General features: G+C 37.7%; 1 protein-coding gene across 5 annotated transcripts in view; it reads right to left on the bottom strand.

Moving 5' to 3' along the window:
- The window catches only part of TENT5D (terminal nucleotidyltransferase 5D), a 108919-nt gene that overhangs the window by 19853 nt on the left and 72284 nt on the right, over window positions 1–16782 (bottom strand). The window contains exon 1 of one of the 5 annotated variants that reach the window (XM_077887383.1): window positions 5309–5431. The exons of 1 other annotated variant lie outside the window; for it this stretch is intronic. Coding sequence is in view for 1 of the 4 variants with exons in the window: in XM_077887382.1 (XP_077743508.1) it covers window positions 4985–4995 (11 nt within the window). In the remaining 3 variants the exon portion in view is untranslated. Of the gene's footprint in view, window positions 1–2730; window positions 2879–4984; window positions 5006–5308; window positions 5432–16782 lie in introns of those variants that run through there. 3 more of the 5 variants (XM_077887384.1, XM_077887382.1, XM_077887386.1) reach the window with 3 other exon arrangements.

Consider the following 16782-nt stretch of genomic DNA (forward strand, 5'->3'; position numbering starts at 1 on the left):
TTTGTTTCATACATTCTAAACATAAGTGAAATCATATGGTATTTATCTTTCTATGACTGACCCATTTCACTTAGCATTATACTCTCTAGCTCCATCTATGTCATTGCAAATAGCAAGATTTCATTCTTTTATATGGCTGAATGATATTCCATTGTACTCTTAATAACTAGTACTAACATTAAGTTTTGTGGAAAATCCTGAAAATTCTTTTTATAAACACCATAATCACAATACATTCATCAATCTAAATAGGTGGCTATTTTATAATCTGTTAAAAATAAACATTCTGACTAAAAGTCAGTTCACCCTTGTGGATTATTCTACTAATCCACATATGGAATTTAAGAAACAAAACAGATGAACATAGGTAAAGGGGGGAAAAAGAGAGGCAAGTAAACCATAAGAGATTCAACTGTAAAGGACAAACTGAACGTTGATGGAGGGGGGGTGAACCGGGGATGGGCTAAGTGGGTGATGAGTATGAAGGAGGGCACTTGTGTTAAGCACTGAATCACTAAATTCAAATCCTGAAACCAATATTACACTATATGTTAAATAACTAGAATTTTATGAAAATTTGAAAAAAAAAAGATTTTGATGGGATGAGCACTGGGTACTATACTATATGTTAGCAAATCAAACTTCAATTAAAAATGGATAGGAAATATCAGAAAGGTAGACAGAACATGGAAGACTCCTAACTCTGGGAAACGAACTAGGGGTTGTGGAAGGGGAGGAGGGCAGGGGGTGGGGGTGACTGGTTGGCGGGCAATGAGGGGGGCACCTGACAGGATGAGCACTGGGTGTTATTCTGTATGTTGGCAAATTGAACACCAATAAAAAATACATTTATTATTAAAAAATTTTAAAAAGCATAAAGGATAAAAAAGAGAAAAATGATTTAATTTAATTACAAAGAGATCTTAAAACATACTTCAGTTTAAAATCTGGCAAAGGGTGAAATGTTTTAAAAGAAAAAGTGTAAACATTTAAAAAGAAAGTTGCACACTTCCAACATGTTTAATATAGATAAATAGAATGGTCAAACTGTGGAAGGAGCCTTGGTGTCCATTGAAAGATGAATGGATAAAGAAGATGTGGTCTATGTTTACAATGGAATATTACTCAGCCATTAGAAATGACAAATACCCGCTATTTGCTTCGATGTGGAGGGACCTGGAGGGTATTGTGCTGAGTTAAATAAGTCAATCGGAAAAGGACAAACATTATATGGTCTCATTCATTTGGGGAATATAAAAATTAGTGAAAGGGAATAAAGGGAAAGGAGAAAAAAATGAGTGAAAATATCAGTGAGTGTGACAAAACATGACAGAATCCTAACTCTGGGAAATGAACAAGGGGTAGTGGAAAGGGAAGTGAGTGGAGGGTTGGGGTGACTGGGTGATGGGCATTGAGAGGGGCACTTGGCGGGATGAGCACTGGGTGTTATGCTATATGTTGGCAAATTGAACTCCAATAAAAAATAAAAAAATAAAAAAGATAAATAGAATGGAATGTTACCATAATATTTGTTTATAATTTAATTTAAAATGCTTATATGAAGTTTCTGTTATTGTGTGTATGCAATTTTTATATGATTGACCACTGTGCTTAAGTCCTAGAACAATACTTACATCACAAACACTGTATTAATTATCCACAATGCCCTACAGCAAGTTTATAGCATTTAAAGTTTTGAGAGGGACTTCTCAATACCAGTTCACTTTAGCATTAATCATTTTCAAATTTGGTGCTGAAGAATAAATCTCATCATACTGATGTTAAAACAGTTCCTATTTAGATTAATTTATAAATTATTTCATCTGTGATTTTACTAATGAAATAAATGGGTTCATATTCCAAATTTATAGTCTCTTACCAATGAACCTCAGATAATTATGAAATGAGAAAAAAGTATTTATTTTTAAATTTTCTTAATTTTAATGTTTTTAGTTATGTTAAAAACGTGATAATTTCATTTTTAACTACTAGTAGTGGCAAAGTGCTCTCAGAGATGTTATTGTACTTATTATAATTAGGCTTGGCCCATGGAGGAAGGGGTAAAGAAACATGAATTTCTCCTGTACCAAAAGATGGCAGCAGAAATGTTCATTATTTCTAGTTTCTATTCATATCCACAAAAAGGCAGGCAGATAGATTCTACTTTAGTGTTACTCATATCCTGATCTGCCATTCTCTTTACTTTACGACCATCTCTTTTCGAACACTATGCTTAGCTCCAATTTTTGTTCTAACAGTGTTATTACTAAGAATTAACATGAATTCCTGGTTTCCTGCCATTGATGAATAGGGAAATAACTTGTGCTTGAAATTCTTATATATGGATGGACCCATGCAAAAAGAGGGGTTTTCTATGGAAATCATCTCCCAAGTCCTTCCAGGTTTAGTGTCAATCCCTTATAGTGGGAAGTGTGAGAGAGCTCAGTAGCACAACTTTTTTTCTTTCCCACTGCTCCTTACAATGGCTGGTAGAGGCTGATAGCAATGCAAATTCGACAGTCAGATTTATTTTGCTTTAAGATACCTGATGCTTGGGGATCCCTGGGTGGCTCAGCGGTTTGGCGCCTGCCTTCGGCCCAGGGCCTGATCCTGGAGACCCAGGATTGAGTCCCATATCGGGCTCCCTGTATGGAGGCTGCTTCTCCCTCTGCCTCTCTCTCTCTGTCTCTCATGAATAAATAATTAAAATCTTTTTAAAAAATAAGATACCTGATGCCAAGAGTTGCTGCCTCTTCAAACTGCCATTAACCTCAAGGAGGGGATCTGGACAGAGAGAACTCTAGTTCCCTTTGGAGGGAATGACAGGGTAGGGAAATCACTAAGACTGAAGTACAATAGGCTCATAGGCAAGTTGTGAGCTAAAGATACCTACTGAGATCAAAGCTCCACCCCCTCTGCACTAGACTGTTCAGCTCACTATGACTCTCACAATATACTCAGTAACCAGGTAATCATTCTTCAAGTCATTCCAGATCTGTTACCTCTTTGTGGATAACCCTATCAACACACATGGATCAAGGATTCTCTGGAGGCTGAATGGGATTCCAGAATGATAGCCAACAATATATGTACCATCCATATGACTCAGGAACACTACCTGAAGAGGCAGTAAAGTAGGAACCTATCAGAATGCTCCAGGAAAAAGCCTTAGCATTAAAAAAATCTATTAGCTTATTTCCCCTTCTCCCTTCACAGCACCTTCTGGACCATAATAACTCAGTTCACCAACTGTTGCTCTCTTCAAGTCCATTCAGACAACTGCAGTGGGGCAGGGATATGGTGCTAGAATAAGGCTCTGGAGGGGGGCCTGCTGTTAAGCACAGAGGAGAAGGGGAAGGGTGGCCAAAGAAAAAACAAAGAGAAATGCAAAAAAAATAAATAAATAAAAGAAGGAATAAAGGCAGAAGGAAGGAAAGAAAGAAATTAAGGAAGGAGGCATGCCTAGGTGGCTCAGCAGTTGAGCATCTGCCTTTGGCTCAGAGCATGATCCCAGGGTTCTCTGCGAGGGGCCTGCTTCTCCCTCTGCCTATGTCTCTGTCTCTCTGTCTCTCTCTCTCTCTCATGAATGAAGAAATAAAATCTTTAAAAAAAGAAATTAAGGAAGTAGGAAAGAGAGCACAGACAGCAAGCACTTGTAACAGCTGCCAGGGCCCTTAAGCCACTGCTGTCCAAGGACAAGTGGGTACTGGCAGTACTTCCCCCAACAGACTCCTCCAGTCCCACTCACCCAGGCTCATGTCCCTTGTAGGGTAAAGCTATTTCCATGGTGACCTATGGGCACACAAATTAAGGTGGTCCATAATAGGAGTCATAGGAGTTCCACATACTCCAGGCGAGTGACCTGTCCATTAATTTCCTTTCTCCCTTAGTGTTGGACTTTGTCCAGTAGAATAATACTACCTTTTCTCTCTCCCCACACAGAAAAACAATCTCCTCTCCTTTCCCAAAATGCTCTGACAAATGTCTTTCCCCAACATACACTCTCCTCCTGCCTATACCTCTTCAATCATTGCCAGCATAAACACTAACTTAAATTCATGCTCAGAGGGCAGTTTTTCTGAAACAGGGGGCTTTTGGTCACTGGTGTCTTTTTTCCCCTTAACAATTTGTGTCATGAGGACTTCCCTCTCTTACTTAATACGTTCTGCTCTTCATTTGGGCTAGAAATATTTAGGTCCTTATGTTTCCTTCCATATGTATAGCCACTTCTAACAAAAGAAAACAGCTGGATGGTATTTTAAAAAGAAAGTTTCAAAATGCCGCCTTTAATAGCTTAAAGTAGAACTGCCTTAATGAAATCCACTAAGTTTATAATTAATAATATTAAATGTATTAATTGGGTTATTGTTTTTAAACTTTACTTCCATTAAAATTTTCTAACTAGCATAAAGTTCATTTTTAAGGTACCTAAAGACTATCCGAGAGATAACTAATGAGCGCTTTATAGAAGGAAAAATAAATCTTGAAAGGAAGTTTAGGATTACAGAAAAAATATATATGTAAATATTCCTGGTTAGATGGCTATAACATTCTTTCACTGATACATAGGAAACACACTTGATATCTAAAAAAAGTGAGGTACAGACTTTAATACTTCAATTTAGAAATGTGTGAGTTTAAGGTTTTCAAAATCATTCACTATCTGGCTATTTATTTAATTTAGGTGTTTTTATTTTATTTATTTATTTTTTTAAATAATAGATTTATTTTTTATTGGTGTTCAATTAGCCAACATACAGAATAACACCCAGTGCTCATCCAGTCAAGTGCCCCCCTCAGTGCCCGTCACCCATTCACCCCCACCCCCGCCTTCCTCCCCTTCCACCACCCCTAGTTCGTTTCCCAGAGTTAGGAGTCTTTATGTTCTGTCTCCCTTTCTGATATTTCCTACCCATTTATCTGGCTATTTATTGACATGTAAACGTGTTAGTCAATTAATCTGGAGGAGTTATAATTCCCTTACCCTAGAGCCATGAATTAACATAATTCTTGATACCACATCAACGTATCAGTTATATTTTGTTTCTCATGTATAACTGTTGACTTAAGCACAGAAAGTAAAATACAAAAAAATTACTAATGCCTTTTTCATCACACTGAGTTCAATTTTAGTCCTAATTATAGATACAATTATTAACAAAAGAGCTAATTTTCTACGAAATTCAGTGTATATTTTAGTTAAATAAGTTTTTGAAGGAAATTTAATTCTAATGTCAATTTCAATGTCTACTCATAGTTGAAACTAAAAGGAAAAGTAATGAAACTCCCTTTCTATGAGATTTCTCACCGTGTCTTTGGTTGCACACTTTTTTGAATTTAACACTACTATTTGGAAGATTAATTTTCTTCTCCAGAGTTCCCCATCAACTGATCTCCCCACATTCTCTGTACCTCACCTGCCACAACACCATGGATTCTGTTGCCAGGAGACAAAGAATATTACTGTTGCATCATTAATGCTCTTACAGTTAAAAAATATTTTCAAATGAGAAATTTGTATAAGGCAATTCTAAGTATGAAATCTCAAAAAAATCCAGTGCTACACAGGATATATTAAAGATTAAGAATGTATTCATTATGTTACTTTGAATTTAATAAAAAATAGTAACAATAAATAGATACCCATACAAAAGGAGAGAAAATGAGGGGGAAAAATCAGAGAGGGTGACAGAACATGAGAGACTCCTAACTCTGGGAAATGAACAAGGGGTAGTGGAAGGGGAGGTGGGTGGGGGCATGGGGTGACTGGGTGACAGACACTGAGGAGGCACTGGATGGGATGAGCACTGGGTGTTATACTATATGTTGGCAAATCGAACTCCAATAAAAACATATACAAGAAACCTCCCAAAAAGCCAAAACCAAAAACAAACAAACAAACAAAAAAAAAACAAAACAAAAAACAAAAAGCCAACAGGAAATAACAAGTGTTGGTGAGGATGTGAAGAAATCAGAACCCTCCCCAGGGCGTGATCCTGGAGACCCAGGATAGAGTCCTATGTCAGGCTCCCTGCATGGAGCCTGCTTCTCACTCTGCCTGTCTCTCTCTCTCTCTCTCCCCCTCTCTCTCTGTCTCTCATTAATAAATAAATAAAATCTTTAAAAAATTGGAACCCTTGTACACTGTTGGTGGGAATGTAAACTTGGTTAATTATTATGGCAAATATGATGGCAGTTCCTCAAACATATAATTCCCATATGATCCAGCTACTCCACATCCGAATATATACTCAAAAAATTGAAAGCAAGGTCCTCGAAAGAGAATTGTACACCTGTGTTCATAATAGCATTCTTCACAATAGCCAAGAGGTGGAGGCAACCCGGGATCTATCAGTGGATGAACGGATAAACAAAATATAGCACATGCATACAATGAAAGATTATTCAGTTATTAAAAAGAAACGAAGTTCTGACACATGGATGAACCTTGAGGACATTATGCTAAGTGAAATAGCGAGTGACAAAAAGACAAATACGGTGTGATTCCCACTTATACGAAATATCTAGAGTGGTCCATTTATAGAGACAGAAAGGGGAATTATGGTTGCCAGGGACTGGGGAGAGGAGGAAATGATATTTTGTTGCTTAATGAGAATAGGGTCTCAGTTTTACAAGATGCAAAGGTTCTGGAGATTGATTGCACAACAAATACACTTAACATTACTGAACTGTACACCTACAAATAATTAAGATGGTAAGTATTATATAATGTGTACTTTTCTAGAAATTTTTAAAAGCCTATCAAAAAATACTTAACTATGTTTCCAGAAATGTGAGGTTGGTGAGATATTACATCATTTATCATATTTGAGACAATTTTTCTCTGTGAACCTTGACTTCTGTACTTCAACCTCTAACTATGTCTACCTGGTTACCACAAAAATTAACCCGACAGCTATCAAATAAAAAAATGTACACACAGAACCAAATATTATTTTGTAATCGTCTATATGCAAAATCAAAATTAAGTTGCAGTTTTCTGGAATGCAAACTTTGAGGACATACTATTTAATTTTCATCACCCAAATGAACATTGTTTTGAAAATCCTTGAACAGTTACAAAGTATTGTAGTTGTTTAGCATTTGATATTTGTTCTGAATGCCAAAAATTAATATAAAACCATTTTAAGAGAGAGTTCTTTCCAACATAAAGTCATGTTATAGTATGACCAGTTAATAGAAATCATCACATAATTGTTTTTAATAAAAATATCAAAATTGAGAAAATAGGCAAGCAAATAGATTATAGGCAGGAAATTATTTTTCAAAGCCAATGATCCAAAGGACATGTTTTGGATAACCAATGTAGTCATTTTGCTGTGAAATGTAAAAGGTAATTAGTATACACTTTGGAAGGGCCAAAGATGAAATAAGATAGTTTCTCAATTTTCTCTTGGCACTACAACATATATCAAAGGAAGAAGAAAAAATTAACACCATCTAAGAGTATAAATCATGTATATGAAGAGATAATGTTAATCAGAACTTAATTTGAATAGGAAAATATCTCTGTAAAATTTCTAAAGGAAAACATAGAAATTATATGTTCCTGATATATAATAATGATACAGATCTTAAAATTTTACTTTTTGAGTACAGAATTTTTAAACATGTAATTAAATGGTAAAAATTACAAAAATTATACAATGCTCATAATATGTCAGGTACTAAGTGCTTTAATTAACTCACTTAATTCTCACTGAGAAAAATTATAATCAGAAGGCTCGGGATTCATGTAAAAGAAACAGAACGAGTCTTACAAATAATTTAATGAATAGAATAATAGATAAAATAGCCCAGGATTAACTAAGAGACCAATAGGCACAAGTTGGGGGAGGGATTTTAAGTAGAATTAAAAAGTTAAAACAATGTAGTAATAAAAGAAGACAATACATGTAAGAGTGAATAAGATGAAAAGAGTCTTAGGAAAATAAAAATACAAAAGAGAAGTCAAAAGACAACTATCACTAGGTAGCTGTTTAGTGATCCAAATGTCTGATTTAAGTCCCATTGGTTCCAAGCTTAAAATTCCCAATTCAACTAATTGTGCCATATCTCCTTATTAAAAATTTTTATTGGAGTTTAATTTGCCAACATATAGCATAACACCCAGTGCTCATCCAGCCAAGTGCCCCCCTCAGTGCCCATCACTCAGTCACCCCAACACCCTGCCCACCTCCCCTTCCACTACCCCTTGTTCATTTCCCAGAGTAAGGTGTCTCTCATGTTTTGTCACCCTCACTGATATTTTCACTCATTTTCTCTCCTTTCCCTTTATTCCCTTTCACTAATTTTTATATTCCCCAAGCCATATCTCTTTTGACTCAGTTCGATACATTAAAAAATCATTAAAGATCCTTTTCTCAAACAGAAGAGATTTTAAAACTTATTGAGTGAATTGTCACATTTTCGGGCAATTCAATTCCTTCCCTGAGCTCCTAAGAAAAGTGATAGAGGAATCATGCTCTGGAGAGCCAGAAAGGTAGATATCAAGATAATGGACATTGGATGTGGTAGAGAAAGGGAAAAAGCATTCTTATATGGGTTTTGGAAAATGAGCTGCTAGGGAACAAAAAACCCCTCAATATCTGAAGTACATCTTTGACCAGTTATATCTATCCTGAATGAAAACTATCTATTGTCAGCTAAGAGCTAGTTGAATAAAAAGCAGTAACATTTCCCTGGCGGGCGTATCAGGATGAACAGTTTGCTTAATATTTTTCATTTCACCTTCTTTTACCAGTAAAATGTTGCTATATTTTGTTTTTTAAAAGCTTTATAATAGGGACACCAGGGTAGCTCAGTGCTTGAGCATCTGTCTTTGGCTCAGGGCATGATCCCAGGGCTCCGGGATTGAGTCCTGCATCCAGCTCCCTGTGAGAAGCCTGCATCTCCCTCTGCATATGTCTGTGTCTCAAAAATAAATAAATAAACAAACAAATATATAAAAAATAAAATCTTTTTAAAAAGCTCTACTATGTTTTAGAGTGGAGAGTTCAGCGTGATTTTAATATTTATTTTTGCCTTTTTGTTTCACACAGATTGACTGGCCTTTTAAAAATATTTTTATTGGAGTTCAATTTGACAACATATAGCATAACACCGAATGCTCATCCTGCCAAATCCCCCCTCAGTGCCCATCAGCCAGTCACCCCAAAACCCCACCCACCTCATCTTCCACTACCCCTTGTTCATTTCCCAGAGTTGGGTGTCTGTCACATTTTGTCACCCTCATTTATATTTTCATTCATTTTCTCTCCTTTCCCTTTATACCTTTTTACTAATTTTTATATTCCCTAAATGAATGAGACCATATAATGTTTGTCCTCTCTGATTGACTTACTTCACTCAGCATAATACTCTCCAGTTCTATGCACATTGAAGCAAATGGTGGGTATTTGTCTTTTCTAATGGATGGGTCATATTCCATTGTACACATATACCACATCTTCTTTATCCATTCATCTTTCGATGGACACCGAGGCTCCTTCCACGGTTTGGCGATTTTGGACATTGCTGCTGTAAACATTGGGGTGCAGGTGTCCTGCCGTTTCACTGCATCTGTATCGTTGGGGTAAATCCTCAGCAGTGCAATTGCTGGGTTGTAGGGCAGATCTATTTTTGACTCTTGGAAGGAACTGCACACAGTTTTCCAGAGCGGCTGTACCAGTTCACAATTCCGCCAACAGTGCAAGAGAGTTCCCCTTTCTCCACATCCTCTCCAACATTTGTTGTTTCCTGTCTTGTTAATTTTTCCCATTCTCACTGGTGTGAGGTGGTATCTCATTGTGGTTTTGATTTGTATTTCCCTGATGGTCAGTGATGCAGAGTATTTTCTCATGTGCTTGTTGGCGATGTCTATGTGTTCCACTGTGAAATTTCTGTTCATGTCTTTTGCCCTTTTCAGATTGGATTGTTTGCTTCTTTGCTGTTGAGTTTCATAAGATCTATATAGATCTTGGATACTAGCCCCATATCTGATATGTCATTTACAATATCTTCTCCCATTAGGTACGTTGTCTTTGAGTTTTGTTGACTGTTTCTTTGCTGTGCAGCTTTTTATCTTCATGAAGTCCCAATAATTAATTTTTGCTTTTATTTCCCATGCCATCAGGATGTAGCTTGCAAGAAGTTGCTGTGGCCGAGATAAAAAACGGTGTTGCCAGGAAGCCTGGGTGCCTCAGCGGTTTAGTGCTGCCTTCAGCCCAGGGCGTGATCATGGAGACCCAGATCAAGCCCCACGTTGGTCTCTCTGCATGGAACCTGCTTCTCCCTCTGCCTGTGTCTCTGTTTCTCTCTCTCTCTCTCTCTCTCCGTCTGTCATGAATAATTTTTTAAAAGGAAAAAAATGGTGTTGCTTGTGTTCTCCTCTAGGATTTTGATGGATTCTGTCTCACATTAAGATCGTTCATCCATTTTAATTTTATCTTTGTGTATGGTGGAAGAGAATGGTCTAGTTTCCTTCTACTGCACGTGGCTGTCCAATTTTCCCAGCACCGTTTATTGAAGAAACTGTCCTTTATCTATGGGATAGTCTTTCCTGCTTTGTCGAATATTAGTTGACCATAGAGTTGAGGAGCCATTTCTGGATTCTCTATTCTGTTCCATTGATGTATGTGTCTATTTTGGTGCCAGTACCACACTGTCTTCATGATCACGGTTTTGTAGTACCACTTGAAATGTGACATTGTGATGTCCTCGGCTCTGGTTCTCTTTTTCAATATTCCCCTGGCTATTAGGGGTCTTTTCTGATTCCACACAAATCTTAAGATGACTTGTTCCAACTCTCTGAAGAAAGTCCATGCTATTTTGATAGTGATTGCATTAAATGTGTAAATTGCTGGATAACATTGGCATTTTCACAACATTAATTGTTCCAATCTATGCGCATGGAATATTTTTCCAACTCTTTGTGTCTTCCTCAATTTGTTTCATAAGTGTTTTGTAGTTTTTAGGGTATTGATCCTTTCCCTCTTTGGTTAGGTTTATTCCTATGTATCTTACGCTGTTCGTGCAATTGTAAATGGGATTGACTCCTTAATTTCTCTTTCTTCAGTCTTATTGTTAGTGTATAAAAATGCCACTGATTTCTGGGCATTGATTTTGTATACTGCCATACGGCCGAATTGCTATAGGAGTTTCTAACAATCTTGGAGTCGAGACTTTTGGGTTTTTGTATGGACAGTATCGTGTCATCTGCGAAGAGGGAGATTGTGACTTCTACTTGTCCAATTTGAATGTCTTTTATTTCTTTTTATTGCCTGATTGCTGAGGCAAAGATTCTAGTACTATGGTTAATGGCAGTGGTGAGAGTGAACATCCCTGTCATGTTCCTGATCTTAGGGGAAAGGCTCCCAGTGCTTCCCCGTTGAGAATGATATTTGCTGTGGGCTTTTCGTAGATGACTTTTAAGATGCTGAGGAATGTTCCCTCTATCTCTACACTCTGAAGAGTTTTGATCAGGAATGGATGCAGTATTTTGTCAAATGTTTCCTTTGCATCTATTGAGAGGATCTTGTGGTTCTTGTTTTTTCTCTTGTTGATATGATCTATCACATTGATTGCTTTATGAGTGTTGAACCAGCCTTGCATCCCGGGGATAAATCCTTATTGGTCATGGTGAATAATTTTCTTAATGTATTGTTGGATCCTATTGGCTAGTATGTTGTTGAGAATTTTTGCATCTGTGTTCATCAGGGATATTGGTCTGTAATTCTCCTTTTTGGTGGGGTCTTTGGTTTTGCAATTAAGGTGATGCTGGCCTCATAGAACGAGTTTGGAAGAATTCCATTCCTTTCTATCTTTTTGAACTGCTTTAGTAGAATAGGTATTGATTCTTCTTTAAACGTTTGATAGAATTTCCCTGAGAATCCATCTGGCCTTGTACTTTTGTGTCTTGGGATGTTTTTTTTATGACTGCTTTAATTTCTTCCATGGTTAGTGGCGTGTTTAGGTTTCCTTTTCTTCTGATTCCAGTTTTGGCACTTTGTGGTTTTCCAGAAATGCATCCATTTCTTTTAGATTGCCTATTTTATTGGCATATACCTGCTCAGAATACCTGTTTAAAATCGTTTGTATTTGCTTGGAATTGTTTGTGATCTATCCTTTTCCTTTTTTTAATTTTTATTTTATTTATTTTTTTATCTCTCCTTTTCCATTCGTGATTATATTAGAGTCTTTTCTCTTTTCCTTTTAATAAGGTTGGCTAATGGTTTATATATCTTATTAATTTTTTAAAGAACCAAGTCCTGGTTTTGGTGATCTGTTCCACAGTTCTTCTGGTCTCTATTTCATTGAGTTCTGCTTGAATCTTTCTCTCTCTTCTGCTTGGCATTGGTTTTATTTGCTGTTTTTTCTTCAGTTTTTTTAGGTGCGAGGTTAGCTTGTGTATTTGAGTTTTTTTCCAATTGTTTGAGGGATGCTTGTATTGCGATGTATTTCTCTCTCAGGCCTGCTTTTGCTGTATCCAAATATTTTGATCAGTTGTATCTTCATCCTTATTAGTTTCCATAAAACTTTTAATTCTTCTCTAATTTCCTGGTTAACCCTTTCATCTTTTAGCAGGATGCTATTTAACCTACACGTGTTTGTGTTTCTTCCTAATTTCTTCTTGTGATTGAGTTCAAGTTTCAAAGCATTATGGCCTGAAAATATGCAGGGGACAATCCCAATCTTTTGGCATCGGTTGAGACCTGATTTGTGACCCAATATGTGGTCTATTCTGAAAAAAGTTCCGTGCACTTGAAAAGAATGTGTATTCAGTTGTGTTTGGATGTAAAGTTCTGTAAATATCTGTGAAATCCATCTGGTCCAATGTATCCTTTAAAGCCCTTGTTTCCTTGGCGATGTTGTGCTTAAAATATCTGTGATTTGCAGAAAGTGCCGTGTTGAAGCCTCCCAGTATTAGTGTATTATTATCTAAGTATGTCCTTACTTTGGTTATTAATTGAATGATATTCATGGCAGCTCCCACATTCAGGGCATCAATATTCATGATTGTTAGATCCTCTTGTTGGATAGATCCTTTAATTATGATATATTTCCCTCTTGATGTCTTACTACAGTCTTTCGGATAAACTTTAATCAATCTGATATGAGGATGGCTACCCCTGCTTTCTTTTGAGGATCATTTGAATGGTACATGGTTCTCCAACCTTTCGTTTTCAGGGTGTAGTTGTCCTTAGGTCTAAAATGTGTCTCTTGTAGACAGCAAAGAGAAGGGTCTTGCTTTTTTTTCCAGTCTGAAACCCTGCATCTTTTGATGGGATCATTAAGCCCATTCGTGTTCAGAGATACTTTGGAAAGATGTGTATCATAATACCTATTCAGTCCCTGTTTTTCTGGAGTATTTCTTTGGGCATCATCTTACTTTTACAGAGTTCCCCTTAGTATTTATGGCAGAGCTAGTTTGGTGTTCACATATTCTTTTAGTTTCTGCCTATCTTGGAAGCTCTTTATCTCTCCTTCTATTCTGAATGAGAGCCTTGCTGGATAAAGTATTCTTGGCTACATGTTCTTCTCATTTAGGACCCTGAATATATCCTGCCAGCCCTTTCTGGCCTGCCAGGTCTCTGTGAAGACATCTTCTGTTATTCTAATATTTCTCCCCATATAATTTAGGGATCTCTTTTTTCTTGCTGCTTTAAGGATTTTCTGTTTACCTTTGGAATTTGCAAGTTTTACTATGAAATGTCGAGGTGTTGAATGGTTTTTCTTGGTTTTACAGGGGGATCTATCTCCTTATTCTGATTGCCTGTTTCCCTCCCAACGTTAGGGAAGTTCTCAGCTATGATTTGTTCAAATATGCTTTCTGGTCCTCTGTCCCTTTTGGCACCCCCTGGAACTCCAATTAAACGTAGATTTTTCCTTCTGAGGCTGTCATTTATTTCCTTTAACCTTTCCTCATGATCTTTTAATTGTTTTTCTCTTTTGTCTTCAGCTTCCTTCCTTGCCATCAACTTGTCTTCCTTCTCACTCTCTTTCTTCTACCTCATTAATCCTCATCGTTTGGACCTTCAGTTTGGATTGTTTCTCATTTAATTGATTTTTAATTTTGGCTTAATTAGATCTAAATTCTGCAGTCGTGAAGTCTCTTGAATCCATTATGCTTTTTTCCAGAGCCACCTGTAGCTTTATAATTTTGCCTCTGAATTGGGTTTCTGACACCAATTTGTAATCCAAATTCTGTAACTCTGTGGCAGAGAATAATGTTTCTGATTCTTTCTTTTGTGGTGAACTCTTCTTTCTAGTCATTTTGCTCAGTGCAGAGTGGGTAAAAATGAGTTGTACTGGAAAAAGGAAGGGAAAAAAAGGAGGGGGATCCTCTTGTTCTTTATAGTGTAAATCGGTGTTTTCCAGTGCTGCTTCGTGAGGAACTTACTCTTCTCCTCTCCTTCCAGCTGTATTCTGGGGGAGGGACCTGCTTTGCTGATTCTCAGGTGTGTGTACATGGGGGAACTGCCCGCCCCCATCTCCCCCCAGCCCCCCGCCAGTTGCACAGCTCAGTGGGAACTCTTTATCCTGTGTGGTCCCTATTTCCTGGTGGCCCAGCTCTGTCCCAGGCACAGGGTGACACCAAGAGGAACAACCACACTGGTGGTGGCCAGCTCTCCAGCCCTGGAATCAGCTCCAGCAGTAACTACTGCAACCTCCCAGTCTGCACTGGCCTAGATGCTCCAGGGGCGGGGGATGCTGATCTGCACAGCTTGAGGGGGCCCAGTTGCAGTAGAGACCTTGCTGTTCTGTGCCCTCCCCACCTCTGCCAGTCCCGTGGGGAGTGCTGGATAGTGGGTTGTTTCCCCCGGTGCCCTAGGATCTGGGACCTGTGCTGCTGGAATCGCACTGCCAGGCCATGGCTCCTGAAAGGAGCAGGGCACAGCCCCCTCTGCCAAGACCCACCTCCTGATCTCCTGTGGCCCCACGGCAGGCTCGCCCTAGCCCTTTACTGAGCAGGGCTGCGGTGTCTGGCGCTCTCCCCTTGGGTGCACTTCCTCTGTTAGTGACTCTGGGAGACTGGGGGCTCCACTGCCCCTCCTGCAGTTCTTCCTGAGTTCACTGCTAAGTGCCATTCCGTCCGGGATTAATCCAGTGTGGATTTTTAAAGTTCCTGCTTCTCTGGGACTAGACTTTCCTGTCCTGGAGGCTTTTGCCGCCTGGTCCTAGGGTGGCTCCTCGCGGGGCCCCCCCACTTGATTCTTTATTTTTTTCCACCTTTCTACCTTGTTAGAAGCACAAACTCTCTCTCTGTAGTGTTCCAGCTGTTATCTCTTTAAATCTCATGTCAAATTAATAGGTTTTCAGGATGATTTGAAAGTCAGTCGGAGAAGGACAAACATTATATGTTCTCATTCATTTGGGGAATATAAATAATAGTGAAAGGGAAAATAAGGGAAGGGAGAAGAAATGTGTGGGAAATATCAGAAAGGGAGACAGAACATAAAGACTGCTAACTCTGGGAAACGAACTAGGGGTGGTAGAAGGGGAGGAGGGCGGGGGGTGGGAGTGAATGGGTGACGGGCACTGGGTGTTATTCTGTATGTTAGTAAATTGAACACCAATAAAAAAAAAAATAAAAAATAAATAAATAAATAAATTTCTCTTCAGCTATAATGTGGCCTGCAAAAAAAAAAAAAAAAAAAAAAAAAAAAAAAAAAAAAAAGAAAGTTATCTAGGTAAGTTAGTGAGGATAGCTGACTTGGGGACCCTACTTCTTCACCATCTTGCCCAGCCCCTGATTGACTGGTCCTTAAAAGCAGACACTCCCTGGAGTAAACTCAAAGATCTGAGTTCACACTTGGTCAACAACTTTAATATACAAAATCAGATGCCAATATCCATCTAATATCATTTGGGCAAGGGAAATGAGTAAGAGCAAACTGAAGGTATCAAAATATCTTGGATAAGAAATTAGAACATTTTAAACAACAGGAAGTTATTGTGACGCAGTATAAGGCTCTGCTTTTAGCCTCTAATTTATCTTTGTATACCAACTACTCTCTACTGATTTTTAAAACAACTAGATAGGCACTGGGAGTGAAGATAAAGATGGAACTATATAAATGCTACTATAACCCCTTCTCTGAATCGGTTTGGTGTTGGCAGGGCATCTTTTAAATATCAAAAGTTTTCAGATATTAGAAAGGCAATATGGGAGTACATAGCATATATTATATAACATCTCCACTGGGATCTGGAGTAGCACCTACTAATAAATACTTTTAATATTTTAATGGGAAACATGACTATTCACACCAAAGGGACTAAATAAATATAATAATTAGCATCTCATATTTCTAGGCTTTGCTATCAAACCAGTTCATGCTAAGTCAGACGTTGCCACCAAAATTTTAGATTTTCCAAAATTTAAAAAAAAATCTCAATTGTGGATAAGGGACTATGGATCCATATATAAAGTCTGATTTTAATTAGGATAGTAGTCTATAGTTGAGAAAAACAGTTAAGAATCCCAATAATTCCAATTCTTATTTATACATCTATTATCCAAAGCCAGAGTTTTGTTTATAATATTTATGATAAATATTTTTTGAATTTTTATAATTACACTCGAATTTCACTGATGGAACCCATATACATAGTCAATACTTTTAAACTGAAATTTTACCTGACTACAATCAGTCATTAATTCATCTTAATCATATTTCCTCATATTTCAACAACTATCCAGTGTTTACAAATTATGTTTACATATATCATAAGCCTGAAAAGTAGGTGGGACTGCTACTATAATGTCATTTCATGGAT

The sequence above is a fragment of the Canis aureus genome, chromosome X (genome assembly GCF_053574225.1).
Source record: "Canis aureus isolate CA01 chromosome X, VMU_Caureus_v.1.0, whole genome shotgun sequence".
Lineage (NCBI taxonomy): Eukaryota > Metazoa > Chordata > Mammalia > Carnivora > Canidae > Canis > Canis aureus.